This window comes from Peromyscus leucopus, chromosome 5 (genome assembly GCF_004664715.2).
Source record: "Peromyscus leucopus breed LL Stock chromosome 5, UCI_PerLeu_2.1, whole genome shotgun sequence".
Classification (NCBI taxonomy): domain Eukaryota; kingdom Metazoa; phylum Chordata; class Mammalia; order Rodentia; family Cricetidae; genus Peromyscus; species Peromyscus leucopus.
Window position 1 is genome coordinate 142,128,143 of NC_051067.1, and position 19,975 is coordinate 142,148,117.

General features: G+C 44.6%; 1 protein-coding gene across 5 annotated transcripts in view; it reads right to left on the bottom strand.

Annotated features, from left to right (window-relative positions):
- The window catches only part of Ncoa2 (nuclear receptor coactivator 2), a 266,816-nt gene that overhangs the window by 16,216 nt on the left and 230,625 nt on the right, over positions 1-19,975 (bottom strand). For 4 of the 5 annotated variants that reach the window (XM_028864590.2, XM_037206417.1, XM_028864589.2 and 1 more), the window contains 5 exons: positions 15,528-15,738; positions 13,575-13,781; positions 10,556-10,771; positions 8,191-8,320; positions 2,983-3,148 (listed from right to left, as the gene is read on the bottom strand). In XM_028864590.2, coding sequence (XP_028720423.1) covers positions 2,983-3,148; positions 8,191-8,320; positions 10,556-10,771; positions 13,575-13,781; positions 15,528-15,738 — 930 coding nt within the window. The remainder of the gene's footprint in view (positions 1-2,982; positions 3,149-8,190; positions 8,321-10,555; positions 10,772-13,574; positions 13,782-15,527; positions 15,739-19,975) is intronic. The other variant, XM_028864593.2, reaches the window with a different exon arrangement.

Genomic DNA, 19,975 nt, shown 5'->3' on the forward strand with positions numbered 1-19,975 from the left:
GTTTGGGGCGGGAGCCATTTGATACGGGGTCTCACATGCTCAAGCTGGCCTCTGACTTGCTATGCAGTCCATGCTGGGTTTCAGCCATGGGCCGCTGGCCTCTACTTCCTAAGCTAGGTAACAGGGCAGAACCACACTTACACTGCCTACTGTTTACTCAGCTGTTTTCTATGGCTGGCAGAATTTCTCACACGCCCACACTTTGCCACCATTCACTTACTACATGCTAGACATGTTCAGTATACTTGTCGTTTGTTTTTTAAATAGCTGCTTCTCCCACCAAAGACCTACAGGAGGAAAGGAAGGTGTAAAGATGTTCAGCACATCCTCCCCGTGCCTTGATTGCTATCTGGCAGATATGTCTGTAAGACCGGTTATTATGTATCTGGTTAATTTGATTGTCTGAGAGTGTCCCCCCACCCCAACTCAACACAGGTTTCATTATACAGCCCTGGCTGTCCTGAAACTCACTCGACAGCCTGTCTCAGTGAGTACTGGCATCAAAGGTGTGCGCAACTATGCCCAGTTGAGATGCACTTTACAGAGAGAGCTGCATAATTCCAGCTGCATCTTGTATTAGCTCTGCAGTTTTCAAAACACCTCTCTCTCTCTCTCTCTCTGACAAAGGGAGAGAAAAAACGCACACAGGTACCACAGAGGACTTCTCAGGATGGTTCTCTTCTCTTTGTGGTTCACCCTGTTTCTGAGGCCAGGTCTCTCCTCATTTCTGCCACTGAACTGTATATACAAGCTTCTGGCTGACTGTCCGGTTCCACACAGAGGAAATCTGGAGCTTTCTCAGGGAGAATGTCTCAAACCGGTGCAGCCCGAGTGTCCATGGGAAGGTAGACCTGGCCAAGCCCTCTCCTTCTAGAAGCCATGCTACAAATCTGATGGTCTTTGGAAGGGCAAGACCCCATCAGCAATAAAAATCTCAGGCCTCCTTCAGTTCAGCGTCTCCCAGCCTTGCCTCAGTCACTCCAAGTCATCCTAGAGCTATACAGCATCCTGGAGCAGATCCACACTACCTGCGGTCACCTGACAGCTACAGCATCCTACCCCTCCCCACACAACACTTTAAAAAGTGTGCATGGATTACCAGCAGGGAGGCCGTTCACTGTTGAAATAGCTCAGAACTTTGTATTTGCTCATTCTTAATAGAAAAACCTAGTGAGATTACTTCTATGTTCAGCTATTGAATTCGTGAGACAGGGTCTTTCATTAGTTCAGAACTCATGGGTTACACTAGGTTGGCTGGTAGTTTGGCCCAGGACCTTGCTGTCCTCCCGACACCCTAACCCCCTGCCGGGAAGACAAGTGTGTACCACTCGGCCTGGTATTTTTTCTTGGGCTCTAGAGATATTTGTGAAACAAGCGCTTTATTGACTGCTGTCTCTTCAGCCAGTAATTTCCATTTTCAAACGCTGTATGCAATTCTGGCTACACACGCCACATCTCCCTCATCCTACCTAAACAGGCCTTCAGCAACTCAGTCCCCACGGCTGAGGAGACGTTAGAAACAATACAGCTGAAAAAGGGGAGTAACACTAGGGCGAGGACAGGACACTGGTTTTAATTTTTTAAAAAGTATTACAATTTTTTGGAGGCCAAGACAGGTAAGTTGCCATAAATCTAAGGCTAGGCTGGGCTATAGTTGAAATAATCTCTGAAAATAAAAATCCCTTGAAAACCTGTCAAAGTGTCACAGGTCACTCAGAAAGTCCAAGGACATTTAACAATGTCACTGGGATACATAAACTCAGAGAAGCGAAGGTCTAGCTGATGCTCAGGCACAGGCGAGCAGTTCCACAGGAAGCAGTCACGCCACTTCCTTTCGGGCTCCACTCAGGGTACTGTGCACCCTCCAGTCATTTCTTTCCACTGTGCTGTTTTCAGTATGAATGGACAGGCCTCAGCTCCTGCTTGTGTCTGCACCACTGTGGGGATTATGACAAGACCGTTTTTATGTTTCAGAGAAAGTCTTCAACCACTCATGTCACCTTCCTCACAGACACAGCGACATGCTGGAGTCCGAGGAGCCTGGCCTTGGGCCGGACTTGTGACAGAAAGATGAGCCATGGGATCGAAGGCTGTGAGGCTTTTGTAGGCCCCTCCTCCTCCTGCAGCAAAGCCAGGCGCTGCTGCTTCACAGAAAGCAGCTGCAGGGCCGCTCAGGCGCTGCCTCAGGAGAGACGCTGGGGATTTACGTAGCCTCCCTCCCGGGTCTTCTCAGATGAAAGAAATAGAGTTACAAGTCTGTCACTTCTTCAGTTAACTGGGAAGAAGAGAGTTAACCAGACTCATGAGGTGATGGACAGTTTCGATATTCCTATTTGTTCAAATATTCTTAAAATTGTTCTGGGCGACACGCACCTAAGGGCTGACTTCTGCTCCCGATGTGTGAGGCAGACCTGAAGTAGCGCTGCCTGTCCTGGTGCACAGGCGAGCGAGCGGGACTGAGACCTCTGCTTAGACCGTCTCCTCTTCTAGGGGCAGGGCCACCAGGACAGTGTCCTGTGTTTGACCTCTTCTTCATCTGCCCATCAGTAAGGGGACAAGAGGCCAGTGGGCCTTTAGCTCCTGTCTCTGTCTCTCTGTCTCTGTCTCTCTCTCTCTCCCTTCCTTCCTTCTTTCTTTCCTTTCTTTCTCTCTCTCTCTTTCTTTAAAGATTTATTTATTTATTATGTATACAGAAGAGGGCACCAGATCTCATTACAGATGGCTGTGAGCCACCATGTGGTTGCTGGGAATTGAACTCATGACCTCTGGAAGAGCAGTCAGTGCTCTTAACCCCTGAGCCATCTCTCCAGGCCCCTAGCTTCTGCTTTTCTGCTCTAATTCATTATGTCATTCCCAAGTGTTTGCGTCTTGTCCACAGTTTATGTGAGTAGTGGAGGGGCAGGGGCAGGGAGGGGGGAGGCCTTTCTAGAGACACCTCCTCCTGCCTATGGAGCACGTGGCCCCTGCAGCGCTCTGGCCTACCTGGCTGACCAGTTCTGGGATCCCCAGCGCTCTGTCAATCTCCTCGAGGCCATCGAAGTTCCGCAAGGCCAGATACAGCTGGTCTAGAAGAGCGCCCTCATCACTTGGAGACTCTGCTGCAGGATGTGGACACAGCAGGTCATCAGGGGAGCTGCCGAACGGCTGCCTGCAAAGAGACAAACTTCACCATGGGTGATGGAAATGCCAGCTGACGTCCAGGGTCGCTGCAGAGAACTCGCACACCAGCCAAACACTGAACAAAACAAAGACTTTGGAGAATATGCACCTGCAAATCTGCTTTATTCAGTGCTGACAGAGGCCAGGCATAAACTGAAGCAGTTTTGCTTCTATGCCCTCTCGCTTTATAGCTGGGTACCCACACCTGTAGGAAGTCCCCGAGGCACCACCATAAGAGCTACTTGGAGCTCCATGTTCAGGACCCACCTGCCTACCTTCTTCCACAACCTCCACTGGCCTCAAGGGCAAAGCTACTCCGCACGGACAGGATGAAATATTCTGGAGCTTTTGGTACTAAGCAGTGCTGTGTGCTATTGTCATTTTCTACAGGAGGCCACGGCGACCACAGAGGAGAGGGCGGCAACTTATCAGCATAAAAGCTACACTCACTCACTTGAATTAAATCTGGGCTTGAGTCAACTTGCCTGAGCTACTAGGAAACTGCGTATTTATGCAGAAGCAGAATTTGCAAGCATTTATTGAAACTCAAGAATAGCATCTGGACACTAAACTGCCATTTCTATGGTATATAAAAATTATAATTAAATTACTGAATGAATTCGAGGAGCTCTGCGTCACTGTGACCCTAAGAGAGGGAATGATACTTATACTTTATCAAATTCTATTTTGTACTATAGAGTACTGGGGAGAAAACAGAAGTTTATAGGTAAGCTAACTTACTTTTTACTGTGTGTGATACTGGAAAATTGAACCCAGGGCATCATGTGTGCCAGGAAAGCTTTGCCTCAGCCCAGAAAACTCATTCTTAAAACAAGTGAGAATAAACTTATCAAAGGATGAAGTTGTCTGGCCCCGTTCAGTCTGCTGTGTTTTCTCAGGCAGTCTAATATGTTATTTTGACTTAGAACTATAATATAATTATGTTAATATGGGGTCCTGCTGAGCACTGAAACCAACAATTAATTTCAAACAGTGACAGTAGAGTGTATCAACTGCAGTCTATATTCCCCACCTGGTCCTACTTTTAAGAGTAAATGACCCAGTTGAGTGTCCCTTTGACGGCTCTTCTCACTCGCTGTCCCTGTTGCATGTCATAGTCCCACTGCTTCTGAGCCATGGTAAGCTGACTGAGAGGCCACTGTCAGCCAAGAGGGTATATATGAGGGTACATATACTATTAGCATTGTGCATATGTATGTATGTATGTGTATATACGGGTGTATGTATTGTTAGCCAAGAGTGTATTTATAAGGGGTGTGTGTACTGCCAGCCAAGATTGTGTGTGTGTGTGTGTGTGTGTGTATTATCAGCTAAGAGTGTATATATAAGGATGTATGTATTATCAGCCCAGGTTGTACATATAAGGGGTATATATATGTATTATCAGCCAAGAGCACATATTATATACAAATACATACATACGGGCGCATATACTGTCAGCCAAGAGTGCGTGTGTGTATAAGGTGCATGTACTGTATGTATCAAGAGTGCGTGTGTATAAGGTGCATGTATTGTATGTATCAAGAGTGCGTGTGTATAAGGTGCATGTATTGTATGTATCAAGAGTGCGTGTGTATAAGGTGCATGTACTGTATGTATCAAGAGTGCGTGTGTATAAGGTGCATGTATTGTATGTATCAAGAGTGCGTGTGTATAAGGTGCATGTATTATATGTATCAAGAGTGCGTGTGTATAAGGTGCATGTACTGTATGTATCAAGAGTGCGTGTATAGGGCGCATGTACTGTATGTATCAAGAGTGCGTGTGTATAGGGTGCATGTACTGTATGTATCAAGAGTGCGTGTGTGTATAAGGTGCATGTACTGTATGTATCAAGAGTGCGTGTGTATAAGGTGCATGTACTGTATGTATCAAGAGTGCGTGTGTATAAGGTGCATGTACTGTATGTATCAAGAGTGCGTGTGTATAAGGTGCATGTACTGTATGTATCAAGAGTGCGTGTGTATAAGGTGCATGTACTGTATGTATCAAGAGTGCGTGTGTATAAGGTGCATGTACTGTATGTATCAAGAGTGCGTGTGTATAAGGTGCATGTACTGTATGTATCAAGAGTGCGTGTGTGTATAAGGTGCGTGTACTGTATGTATCAAGAGTGCGTGTGTGTATAAGGTGCATGTACTGTATGTATCAAGAGTGCGTGTGTGTATAAGGTGCGTGTACTGTATGTATCAAGAGTGCGTGTGTATAAGGTGCATGTACTGTATGTATCAAGAGTGCGTGTGTATAAGGTGCATGTACTGTATGTATCAAGAGTGCGTGTGTATAAGGTGCATGTACTGTATGTATCAAGAGTGCGTGTGTGTAAGGTGCATGTACTGTATGTATCAAGAGTGCATGTGTATGTAAGGTGCATGTACTGTATGTATCAAGAGTGCGTGTGTGTAAGGTGCATGTACTGTATGTATCAAGAGTGCGTGTATATGTAAGGTGCATGTATTGTATGTATCAAGAGTGCGTGTGTATAAGGTGCATGTACTGTATGTATCAAGAGTGCGTGTGTGTAAAGTGCATGTACTGTATGTATCACTACCCTCGCTCCTCTAGTCACTAAGAGGCTTGAGGAAGAACAGCTTGCTTGCACTGGACATGTTCAAAATGTGCCACCTACTTTTTTCCTCGGTCCATACTCCCTCAATTAATCTTCCAAACACAAATGTGATTAGCTCTCTCCTCCTTTCAGAAACTGAAAGAAGAAATAGTCACAGAAATGTGAATGTGAGGAAGAAACCACACAACTGCACGTCTGGGCGGGGCATTAGGAGACCCCCCCATATGAGTGCCAACAACTGGGCAGAGTGGGGCTCACAGGAAGTTCTAGTGGTCAAGAGCTGGTGTGGGCTCTAGATCACATCCCCTCAGGCCTGGGAAGCTACCTAGCGAGGCAGTGAAGTATTGCCTCTGTGCTGACTAGTTTGATGTCAACTTGACACAAACTACAGTCATCTGAGAGGAGGAACCTCACTTGAGAAGATGCCTCCCGAAGGTCAGGCTATAGTCAAGCCTGCAGGGCATTTTCTTAATTAGTAATTCATGGGGGAGGGACCAGCCATTGTGTGTGGTGCCATCCCCTGGGTTGGCGGTCCTGGGTTCTACGAGAAAGCAGGTTGAGCAAGCCATGGAGAGCAAGTCAGAAAGCAGCACCCTCCATGGCCTCTGCATCAGCTCTGCCTCCAGGTTCCTGCCTGTCTGAGTTCCTGTCCTGATTTCCTTCAATGTTGTGGAAGTGTACGCCAAATAAACCCCTTCCCCCCCAACTTGCTTTTGGTCCTGGTGTTTCAAAGCAATGACAACCATAACCAGCACAACCTCTGTTCAGCTGTGTTAACAGCTGTCCACTTCTGTGAGAAGCTGTGCCGCAAAACAACACTCCTCCCCAGACTCCTCCCCAGTGAATGACAGGCTATATGAAATCTAACCGTGGCAGACTATGTGGAACCTGCATCAGCAGACTTGCCAATCTTTATCCACTGAAGCTAGCCAGGGAGTTGGGGAGGCTCAGCCTCATCCTTCCTGAGAATGACCTCCTAACCCTGAAGCAACCAAGTACTTACAACAGGAAACAGACACACATGTTCACCCAAGTTAAACATGTACTTATGCAAAAAAAAAAAAAAAAAAAGTTATTGTTGTGTTTTGTTTTTACATGTGGAAGCCAGAGGTCAACATCAGGTTTTCTTTCCTTTTTTTTTTTTTTTTGAGACAAGGTCTCTCACTGGGGCCTGGGACTAGCTGGCCACTGGGCTCCACGGTCCCTCCTGTCTCTGCCTCCCCAGTGCGGGGACTACAAGTGCATGTCGCTACAACTGGCTTGTTCAGTGCGTTCTGGACTCCGAACTCAGGTCTTCATGTTCGTGCAGCAAGCACGACGTCCCCAACTGTATTGTCTTACGGGCTCCGATTTCAATAATCTCCTTTCTCCCTTCAAACCCTCCCAGACTCTTGCTCATTTCAAATCCACAGCTTCTTTTCTCATTAGTGGTTACATGTATATGTGCATCTGTAAATACGTATATATTCCTAAATATAACCTGCTTAGTCTGTACAGTGTCCCTTGTGTGTATGTTTCCAGGGCTGACCACTGGGTATTGGATACTAGCTGGTGTGCTCTTCCCTGGGGAAGACTGTTTTTCCCACTCAGCCTTCCTTAGTCGTCTGTAGTTCTTTGTGTAGGGTTGAGGCCTGGCGGGGGGGCGGAATGTCCTTGTCTAGCTCATGTTTAGGTAGTCATGCTGGTGAGACTTCATGGGTGCAGCCTTCTGATACTATCAGGACACACGCTCTCACAGCAAACCCCCGACCCTCTGGCTCTTCCAACTGTCCGGTCTTCTCCTTCACAGCGTCTCTTGACCCGTAGGAGGGGGGCTGTTTTGCAGATAGAGCCACGGGGCCTGGCTCCGAAGCTGCATTTTGATTGGTTATGGTTTTCTGTAATGGTCTCTAGCTGTGGCAATGAGGAGGGGTGAGGACTACACTGATCTAGCGAGACCTAGAGAGGAGGTGGGTGCCCCCTTTCTTTTGTTAATTGTGGTAAAATACACACAACACAAAATGAGATCATTTCCTGTTACTCTACACATACCATAGAACCCCTGAGACGACAGGATGCTGCTCTGCCATGCACTGGGCTACTCTGCCCCATGAGCTTTTCCAAGATTCTGAAACCTTCTCTGTCAGCCTCGTTGGACGAGCTACTGAAACATGGTTATTCCTCTCAAGGCATCCACACTGTGTGCCACTGCCCAATTACACTTAGAAGCATAAGCACATCATTTTCCCCAACAGATTGTCAGGCGTTTAAAGGCGGTCTAGGTCCTGCTGATTTTTGCATCTTCTTTTCCCTGCCTAGTGGATGACTTGGTCTGAAGAAATGATAGCTGGGAAGCATCACCCATTCAGAGGGAATTCATCCAGATGCAGGTCTGGAACAACTAATGAAACCCATGAGCCATGAGCTGATGCTCTCCCAACTTTGCTGGTACCCAGACTCACCTGTTTTGGCTGGCAAAAGATGCCTGGTCTATAGGCAGGATGCTCTCAGGCCACGGGGCAGTTTGATTTGGAGGAGCTTGCTGTTGATTATACTGAGGTCCCCCCATGTTCATCTCAAGTTCAGAAGGCCCTAAAAGAGGGGAAAGAAAAAAGAAACACCTCAAATCTCGTATCTTACAGTTTAGAAAGCACACGTTTATTGTATACCAGCAAGGAAAATGAGAAGGCAGAGGCGGTAACAGGTGGAAATAAGACCATATATGCTGGTGTGAAGTACAAATGAAAGCAGTGAACACCAAGGCCAATGCCATCTACCCGGGGGCATGTCCAGATCAGCAGTAACAGCAGGAATCCCTAGTCTCTTACTTAAAGCTTTTGTCTGTATGGCACATACAGACAATGCTAACTCATTTTTAAAATACCATAAAAATTAGTAAGTATATATTAACATAATTATGATTTTCATTGCACGGTTTAACATTTGTGCAATAGCTTGTACATGGGAGGGGGTAACTAACTAACACAACTTCCAACTCACTTCCACACTGCATCCTACAGTGCAAGTCTCCTGCCAGACTCCACTGGGTGCCTGCAGAGATCGGAATGCAGAGGACCCGGGTTAGGCCTCACAGACACCCTGCAAGGCACTGGGGAACACTCGTCGTACTTCGGTTAGCTCTTCCACAGTAGGGCACACACTCAGACACACTTCCTTCCCTGAGGTTTCCATGGTTAAAGCAGCATGAGTGTACACTCTATTATCCACCAATCTGACCTCCACTGGGGCAGACAACTTTCTGTTGGGCTGAATTCATGGCTTTGTTGAGTTTATTCACAACTAGGGAAATTTAGCTACAAGCTAAGCCTTACAGAGATATACTGGAAGTTCCAAAAGTGAGATGCCCTTCAGCAAGGGCCAGGAATAAATTAAATTTCTATATACTCCAGGTGGTGGTGGCACACACCTTTAATCCCAGCACTCAGGAGCCAAAGGTAGGCAGATCTCTGTGAGTTCAAGGCCAGCCTAGTCTAGGGTGAGTTCCAGGACAGTCAGAGCTACATAGAGAAATCCTGTCTCAGAAAAAAAAAAATCAAAAATTTCTCTATATAAGACTCCTTACTATGACTTTCATAAGCGTCTTAAAATTGTCTCAGTTAAATTTTTCATAGAAATTTGGGTTTATATTTAACATTTTTTTATATTTAGCATTTTCAAATGACACAAATTTAAGTTTGGGAACCACTAACTACTTTGAGTACATATGCAAAAATGTAATCATAAATGTCACTCTCAGAATATTGAGTCAAAAAGCACACAGCAATTCAATACCTATGGAAGAGACCTAATGTCAGAGTCAGAAACCTGATACTCTGTCAAAACAATCTTGCATTTTCCTGTGAATAAATTAGTACTTCCTGTACAATAACTAACATGAAAGTTTATAAACACAGACTTTTCAGAATTGAGCTAATGTACAGTATCAGAGGAAGGTCCTATGTCTGTGGTTAAAACTAACAGTCTCAAGTAGGAGCTGTATAAACTACTGATCTTTTTTCCCTGGAGACAGGGTCTCATTAGCTCAAGCAGACCTCAAATCTGCTATGTTTCTGAGGATGATAGATTTCTGGTCCTCCTGCCTCCACGGTGTTGGGATTATAGGTGTGCACATGAATATTTTAATATAACAGGTTTCCTGAGATAATTTTCAAGTGTACCATGAAGTAGGTATCAATATTTCAGGTGTACAACCACCCACCACATCAACACTGGCACATTTTCATCTGCCCCAAAAGAAATCCTGTCGCTGGAGTCACTTCCCACATCCTTCCAGGCCTTTAGCACTAGGCAACCAGGATAGTCTATGACGAATATATCACATAGAGGTTTTGTGGAATGAGTGCAAAAATTCACTTTAATAATGTCAACAGTCTCTAAATAGAATGCTAGAGATCCTCAAGTGCTGTGTGATGTTGTACAAGAGGGCACGTCATCAGTGAGGCTTAGGGAAGAGTCTGACTTCACAGTCTGGTTTGAGGGCTCTGGAGGACCAGGATGACTGTGTAGAGTTCAACATTACAGCTACACCACTCAACTATGCCTTTACCTTTACACTATCATATGAATGATTAAGCATGTATGTGTATAGCATTCACAATGTGACATTCTAATGCGTTTTGCCTCCAAATTACAATTATGCAATTGCTTTATGACTCTACAAGGTTCTAGCAAAATCCCATTCAGATAGCTTCACAACAGAGGGTTACCTAGGCTCCAAGCCAGAAGCAAGTCTGGAAGGACCCACTTCAAGTCTGACCCTCCATCTCAAGAAAGCACAAGGAGAGAGCAGGCAGTGCACCGCCTTACCTAAGTTCATGACCTGAGACTGGAGCATCTGTCTTTGGCCGGGCTGGCTGTTGGCTCGCATGGGGATGCTGGCTGTTGGGTTCCGGATCATGCCTCCTTGGATTGGCCGGTTCATGGCACCAGTGGTAGCAGCACAAGTGACTCTCACAGCCGAACTCTGTGGTGCCCATTCCCCAGAAGGCATGGTGGGCCGAGAGGTGCTACTGCCAATCATTCCTGCATGCAAGGCAGAGGACGCTGAGAGATGCAGACATCGAAAACAGCACACGAAAACACCAGGCCTACCTACCTACTAAGACTCAAACCATGACTGTAAACTGCCGTCGGCCAACAGCAAACACCCTCCCTGGGGCAGACGGGGCCCTTGGCTAAGAAATACGGTTTGGCAATTACTACCGTTTTCATGACACGAATCTGCTACTCTGTATGTTCAGAAGAGCTGCTAAAACTGTTCCCATATGTACTCAGAACAGGTGCTGCGGCAAGTGGATAACCCCAACTTCCTTCCTCAGGAAGTGAATCACATTAGCTGACATACACGTCAGAGCCTTACTTTCCAAAAAGAACGTGAGGTGAGGAGGACAAGGGAAGAACTGACAATCAATCCCATAATTATCAACCCCAATCAGAGAGCATCCCCAAAGACTACAGACGACTTAAACATCCTGACATTTCTTCCGGTTTGTCAGAGCTGCTGCGAAACTTCTGGAGATATGCAGGCATGTTCACCGTCTGACTGTACGCTAGGCTGTCACACCACAGGCATATTTCTTTGTGCACAAGACACTTCAGTAACAACTTCCATTAAAAAAAAACCCTGGGTAAACTTCAAAATTTACCAAGGGCAGTCTCTAGGTACTAGGGGAACCTAGTAAGACCTTTTTGACACAGTCCTCAAGGCTGAGGGGATTCCAGGTTCCTGGACCATTGCATTCCTGACTGCGCAGATGCAGAGTGCGTGAGAAGCCTACACTGGCCACTGATCACATGAACAATGAGCAGTCAACATCACCAAGCAGGATTCAGGGGCTGTTAGTGTCTCAGCCCTGGATGTTGGCAATGGCCAAGCAGTGGCTAAGACCTGCTGCTGAAAGGGAAGCCTCAGAAATGACATCTCTTTACTTTGAAATATTTGATCCAGGGAATATAAGGACAGTCTTTCAAATATACAGCTTGCTTTCACTGACTTTATTTGGGTTAAGCAACTACAAATTTGGTCTAATTAACACACGGATAGAACGTGGGTCTTTCCTCACTTGTGAAATGGGGATGATGAAGAACGAGGGAAATTAGAGTTGAAAACTGTGATGATATTAACACACACATCAAGCATATTATATTATATTTAGTCTATACAAACATGTTATGGGAGAATAGGTAGTTTGTTTTTCAAAATAATCTCCTACATAAATAGCCTAACAAGATTACAGACAGTAGGAGGGAAACTATCTGTAACTCAACAGTATTAGTGCAATGAGATGGATGTTATTCCTTTGGGTGTGTGTTTGTTTTTAGAAGCAGAGAGAGCTGGTTGTTACAGCTCGGGTACCAGTAGGTCCAGGGATGCCCAAGTTCAGGTACGCCCATCCTCATGGCCCTAGGGTCCTGTATAAGAAAGAGTCCTCCAACAACACAGAACGTCTTTTACTCCCTGGTAGGGAGCTACCCCTAGTGAATCATCAGCCACTTTTCTCTAAATCAGTACTTAAGAGTGACACAGTGAAAATGGCACTGTTTTTATGAATCTATAATTTCACGAGGTAGCCAGTGCATGGCACATTAGTAAGCAGTCAATATTTGTTGAATGAATAAAGTGACAACAGTACAGCTCATGCTTCCCATGAATTCTATCTCAGTAATAGGAAGTAAAACATCCATCATTTCCCCTTAAATAGAACTCTGATCTTGGGTTAACTAAAATGGCAATGTACAGGGATTACAGACTGAGCTAAAAATAGCAAGAACTACAACACCCACGACTGTAAGTTCTTTCTATAATATCTACTTATTTCTATGCCCAAGTGTCTAATATGTCATTGAGACAAAGGGAGAAGCTATAGATTCTGAGCAGCTCTTCATTAGGGAGCCAGCATCCTTTTAGATCCATAACAAATGCTGTTCCAAGGCTGGAGGCGCTGTGAGTTCAGGCCTGAATTCTACGGCAGCGGCAGCAGAAGCAGGGACCACTGAGGAAACGTGCCTGGAGAATGTGCTGGATGCTGGAAAACTACAGCAGGTCAAGGTCCGGCCAGATCACAGGCAACCTCTCCAGGCTCCAGGAAGCCTCCCTGAATTGGGGCTGGAGGTTTTTGTTGGGCTGGTCACACCACTACTTAAAGTCGTTAGTGTTATGATAGTTTTGAAATGGGCCACGCTGTGGTCTCAAACAATGTGCTCATTTAATTTTGTCCTAACCTGAAGCTATTAAAATGCATTAAAAGTTAAGAAGACAAAAAGCCAATAAAATAAAGCAAAACACACAAAAATCTATGGTTCAAGTCATCCTCCAGCTTCAGCCTCCTGCACAGCTAAGTCTACAATGAAAATGCAGTGAGACAGGCAAAAAGACCTGCACTTTCAACTGATTTATTTATTTTTCCTGAGTGAAATCAGGACCTACAATTGTGGAGACTGGTGGAATTTGAAACTTCCGTTCTGAAATATTCCAAACACATTAATATATCTTTTGGGGTATCAGCAGATTATCACTGGATGCTAACAAGCACCAGCTATTTTGCATAGACCCTTCCATGTTCAGACCCCCCATAGCTGGGATGGAACTGAAGTAAGTCTGGACAAGAAGACCGAGTTCAAAACCTCATCAAAGCAGCAGCTGCAGGATGACCTGGTCACTCGCTGGCGTGGCGTCCCACACGCCAGGCTCAGAGAATGGGCATGGTTTCCGCACTGACACGGACAGCTTCTACCAAGCGTCTGCTGCAGTCCACTCTCCTGATGCAGGACACACTGTTCACTCCCACAACCCCCCATCAGCAGCAGTGCCTCGTTGAGCCCTTACCTGTGCTATTGTTCCCTAAGTTTCCTTGGCTTCCTAGCATCCCTTGGTTACCCATCATTCCTGGCTGAGGTATCACTGAGTAGGGACTATTGTTTCTGATTGGTGGGAAAGGTCCAGCACCAGTTGGGCTTTGCAATGTGATGTCAAGTGGTAAATTCTGGTTTGGCAATAACCTGCCCAGTTGCCCTGGTCGTGGGTTATTAAAAGCTAAGGAGAAAACAAATGAAAATTGAAGGTTAATAAAGGTCAATGAAAAGGAATATTAACAATAGTAGTGTTTAGGGAAAATGTCACCTGTAAAATGACAAAGACGTACACCAGGGACCAACTACCTACATGGAGGACAAGTCACACACAGAAAACATATGCAGCACCCCATATGATTATTATTAACAGGTCTCTGATCTAACTTTCAATGGCCTTAGGAAAAGGGAATGTGAAACATATACCGTATTTTTCTTTCTAGTAGTTTTAATACTGAAAGCTTTTGCTAAATAAAGCATCAATATGATATTGTTCATGTTATATTATTCAAACTTTGGCATAGTGGTCTTTTTCTTTTTCTCATTATTACATGCAGTAACAAAGCTACACACATATGGTTTGGATGTCAGGATATTATTTCTTAACTGGGCTTTCAAGGTTTAGGATGAATTCAAAGTGGGTATTTTTACTAGAAGTTAAGATCTTTGAGTGTACACTGTGTTACCGGAAGCAAACCTCCATTAAAGGCTGCCACTATCAGTGTGGCCTCTTTAATTCTGGGCACATATTTAGATCTGAAATGATTTTTATGGTTAGTTCATAAGAACTGACTGTGTCCTGAGCAGTTTCAAGTAGATGACCTGTAATTTTATAACAACGTTACTGCAACACTCAGGTATTATATAGCATAATTTACAGAGCTAATTTATTAGGTAACACCAAGCACTTTGATTTCTTTTAATTTTATAAACACAGATTGCATTAGCACAGTTTAGAGGAGGGGGACTTCATAATCCATGGTAGAAATAAAACATCCAGGAAAAACGAAGGCTGGGACCAGACATTACATACCACACTGAGTCCTGCCCTCCTGGGGTCCATTACCCGGCCTCCATTCACTAATCCAAGTCCCACTGGGAGCTCCAGAGAGAGTGGGAGCTATGGGCTCCCACACGTTCTTTGGGTTAACGAGTAGCATCTTGTATGTTTCTTACCTTATTCTCTTAATTCTTCAGCTTTCTGATCACCCTGGCCAAACAAAAATTCACCTTTCTTTCCTTTTTCCCTTTCCAGAACGGTTAGGGACCATCCAAGAAAGGATTTAGTTTTTAAAGGTAGTCATTCTCTATTTGGCTGACACTTGCCTTTTCAGACTTGAGAACAGTGCTAGGCACTGGCTCAAACCACCTGAGGTGGAAACAGTCATGGTGTTTACCAGCACTGAAGAGGTTGTCTTTCTGCTCTCTCACACAAAACTGAAGACTTCATCCAGGATCAAGTTTGTAATCTATGCAACCAGAGTGAATGGCATTTTTTACTTAGCTCAAATAAATTTAAAATAAAATTCCTAAATGACAGCAAGGCATTTGACTGTGAGCAGCCTTTGCATGAACAACAATTAAATTTTGAAAATAATCTAGTTTCTTTTTTGAGACAGGGTCTCACTATGTAGCTCAGGTTGGCCCTGAACCCACCATCCTCCTGTCTTAGCCACATGCCTGGGATTATAGGCATGCAGTACCACGCCTGGCTTGAACCTTCCTCTCTCTAGAAAGTATTAACAGACAGCAGAGGAACCTCAGCAGGACCAGAATCCATTCCGAACACCGACAGACCAGGACAGTAGATGGTGCTGTTTTATCATGAAAAACCCTCCAAGGAACTGTACAGAGGCAGACTTTGATAACCTGTTTCCGATGGGGTGAGGTGGGAAATCCCTCAGCAAATCTGGAGAGAGGGCATACTCACTGCTCTGTGACATGCGCAGCGCTGCTTTCTGGGCTCCAGCAGGAGTGACAGGACTGCTGTCCGCCGTGAGCTGCATGAGGTCATTGATGATGGCTTGCTTGTCGACTGACCCAGCAGGGGCTCCTGGCCTGGTGTCTGGGAAGAGCTGTGGTAACTGACTATTTTGCAAATCATCCAAAATCTCTTCCAAGTTGTCCAGCTCGCTGCCAGGCTGCAGTTAACAAACAGAAGTATACATCCAGGCCCATGCTGCCAGTGGGGATCCCAGCCCCCACCATTGGCAGCCACAGATCTAACCATCACAAGGCATGCCGCCAAGCGAAAAAAGCAGGCATGTGCAAACGTCAAGCCTAACAATGAACCATCTTTCATACCTGAGTTCACCAAGCACTTGTAATCTAACCTCTGAACCCTGACCCCTCACCTAGAAAGCAGGCACAGCTGAATTGGAAAGAAAGCTGTTTCCCACCTTGTGACTCTGACAGTTTATATATTCCCTTTACTGTATACAAACCACCCCATTAATTATGAACATGTACATCTCCAATTATAGTTGGATGATGACTTACAGTTTGGATCTAGGTTTGGTGAAGTTTTCCTAAGAAATAACCACTATGAAGCTGGTAAGAATGGGGTCCAAATAACAATGGCTATTTGCCTTGGGGGATGGTGGTGTAAAATATGCTTAAAGCACTCAGGAACTAGCTAAGTCTTGCCTTTTCAATTTGAATTTCGATTTTGTTTGCTTTTATTTTAGGTTTTGAATGACAGTGGTTTTCTCATTTACCAGCTTAGGTGACAAGATATACAGAAGCTGCTGATGACCAAACACAGCACTTACTAACTTGATTTTACAGAAACTACATGTTTCTTAGAGTTCCTGATCCCCGTCTTGAATTCAATTTCCATTGCCAATATTGATTAATGTAGGTATGACCATTATTTATATGGACTGCTTTCTTCCAAGACACTAAAACGATTGCATAGACGTTCTTTTAAGAGGAACCTATCAGGGTGCTAGTTTTTAAAATCAGAGATTGCAGTCACACAGGAAAGGGGATGAAGCCAGTGTGACCATGTCTGAATCCCGGCACCTGAGGCTAAAGTCAGCCTGGGCTACACAGGGAGCCACAGGCCAGCCTGGGCTAAAGTGAGATTGCTCCCAAACTGAACAGAGTGTCTGAGTCAATCTGATGCCGGCATGCACTTCTCGTGGAGCCGCTCATGTACAAATCCTGCCCGCTACATGGGAGCTGGAGTGCTAAGACTTTTGTCACTTATGGCAAAGACAGGATCTACACACAGGACCCTTCTTGCTGGTCGTAGGGTATCTTTTGACTGGACACATGTCATATTAGGAAGCTCCTGGGCTGAAGTGACATTTATTTGATTCTTTTCAGAGACAGTCACTAAAGAATAAACTTAGCAACTCCTTTCCCAGGACTCCTCATGTATCGTTAGAACAGCTAGAAGACCATTTTTGGGTCAGCCAGTTCCAGCAGAAGGACGAGCTCTTTCTCTGGGAGTCACAGACAGGTGATGTGCCCGAGAGCTCCCGAGGAAGGGACGCACTGCGCGTGGCCCCGTCAGCCCAGCTTCCCCTTGGAGCGGCGCTCCTTTGTTACTTCACTGACAGGTCCCTTCCCTACTGACAGCAATGCGTGTGGTGGGGCCGGGTGTGTGGAGCACTCAGTCAACAAGATGAATTCTTTTCACCATTAAAATATAACTGTAACAGAAATTCCTACAACTTCCACTGACTGCTCAGAAAGTGTTTCCTGTGCATCTTTGATAACTCTCTGCGTAGTTTTGTCTATATATGGAGCACAGAAGAGGACGAGGCTCCGAGGAGACATCTCTCTTGTCTGAAGCAGTGTCCCATGACAACATGACTTCCCCTGAGTGCTTTTAAAGCACGGTGTATGGGTGAGGGAGAGGGCTGAAATTAGTGATAAACTGTCTCTGAAAAAGCTTGCCAGATTGTCCCGATGAGAATTATCCAAAATAGGCTCATGTAAACAAAACCAGAAGCATGTATATCGTTTTCTTAATAGATGCACTTGAGTTTTCCCCTCATCAGAGCCACGGCAGGATGCTTTTCCTGTTACAGACTACAACAGCTAGGGCTCACCTCCTATTTCTCCTTCTTGCCTTCTCCTCTTCCACACAAACTAAATTATAAACCACCTTAAACAGAATAAGAACTTTTGTTTTTGTTTTGTTTTGTTTTTTTTGAGACAGAGGTCACTATGTAGCCCAGGTAGGCCTTAAACTAGGAGCGTGGAACTCTGCCTCCTGAGGCACACTGCATCATGTCTAGCCTACAAAGAGTTCAAGTGACAAGAACCATGGCCCACGGCTCTTTTTTTTTTTTTTTTCAAGACAGCGTTTCTGTGTAGTCCTGGCTGTCCTGGAACTCACTTTGCAGACCAGGCTGGTCTTGAAGTCACAGAGATCTGAGTGCTGGCCACACTGCCCAGCATAAAATCATCTTCGTTTCTACTTCCTGACTATAATTTTCCTACTGTTATGAATTGTAATGTAAACATCTGTGTTTTCTGCTGCTCGGTGTAGCCCTGGCTGTCCTGGAACTCTCTCTATAGACCAGGCTGCCTCCTTTGCCTCTTGAGTGCTGGGGTTAAAGGCATGTGCTACCATGCTGACCATCTTCTTTTGTAATCTATTTCTGTGTAATATGCTAAGTGTATATGAATGTAAATACTTGAATTTTATATCACAGGCACATATACTGTTATATGTACACATGCTAAGATATAGTTTTGAGTAACTAAAATCAATTTATTTCAAAAAGAAGAATTCGAGACAGGGTCTCACATAGCCCAATCTGGTCTTTAACCCCCTATGTAGTGGAGACTGGCTTTTAATTCTTGATCCCCCTCCTCCATCTTCTAGGTGCTGGGATTACAGATATAACTTATCTCAAATAATTTATAACTAAAATCCCATATCCATTATATATATATATATATATTTGTATTCATGCAGTGCTGGGGTCCAAACCAGCTTTGTGTGATATGAGCTGAGCTACCCCCTCACCTCTAAGTTTTATTTTTTAAAAGATATGTATTAAAATTAAACCAACTCGTGCCGGGTCGTAGTGGCACACGCCTTTAATCCCAGCACTCGGGAGGCAGAGACAGGCGGATCTCCATGAGTTCGAGGCCAGCCTGGTCTACAGAGTGAGTTCCAGGAAAGGCACAAAGCTACACAGAGAAACCATGTCTCGAAGGAAAAAAAAAAAATTAAACCAACTTGCAAGTTTTGATCTTTCCCATTTATGAGTTCATCAATCATCTATGTGAGTATGAGTGTAACTCAGTGGTAAAGCTCGTACAGGAGGCCCTAGGTTCACTTTCCAACATAGGAAAGGAAGAAAGGAAGGGAAGGAGGGAGAGGGAGGACGGGAGGAGGGAGTTAACAGTAGCCTAGCTGACTGGAGAAACAACACACTGGAGAGCTCCGTAGTGTAGATGAAACTTCAGCTACACTGTAGGGTTTCCTCCTGTGGTTCATACGAACCGGTCTCGTTCTACAGATTCACAGCTCTGGACACTATCTGAATTCATTCAGGCTAACATTTCAAGACACATCACAAATTTTTAGAGACATTGCTTTGCCTAAGTTTTTACTCCTTGTCAATTTTTGGAATATGCATTTAATATTAATTTGTTACAAGTTTAAATTTTCCCCCTCTGATATGAGGTTGATCTTGAATTTACAATCCTCCTGTCTAAGCTCTTCGAGTGTTGGGATTCTAGAAGCACACCATCATGCCTGGCTGTAAGCGTACTTTAAGTATTCTCTCTCTCTCTCTCTCTCTCTCTCTCTCTCTCTCTCTCTCTCTCTCTCTTCCGGAGCTGAGGACCGAACTCAGCTAAATCCTCAACCCCACTTTAAGTATTCTTAAAGGAGATAGATTTCAGAGTGTCCTCTCCCTGGCAGACTCACTTCAGCACTTAAGTCAGTGTTCATGTAAGATCTGAAGGGCTGAAATGTGGTCACATGGTGTCTCTGAGAGAAAATTTCTTCTACAGTTTTTAGTTTATACCTCACAGAGGTTCTTTTAGACCCTACCCACGTTGTTAGGCACACTTTTCTTTGCAAGACAAAGATTTCAATGCCTTCCTTTAAAATGCCTTCGAGACACTTCCAAGTTTCGCTCAGGCATCTATTTGAATGCTCAAATCAGCCCCATCAATTTGTTAGTTTCAACTATTTCTGGCAGAAAGTGAGTCAGAAAGATTTTTTATAAAATTCTACAAATGAAAAATAGACTTGAATTTAACTTTTCATTTTTCTGGTTTTATGATTTTTTTGTGTGTCAAATCAACTCGTTCTCTGAAGGAAATAAAGGAACACATGAGTTAATGACATAAGCATTCTCATGAATTACAAAGTACCTAATGAAACTATTTTAAACTAGTTTT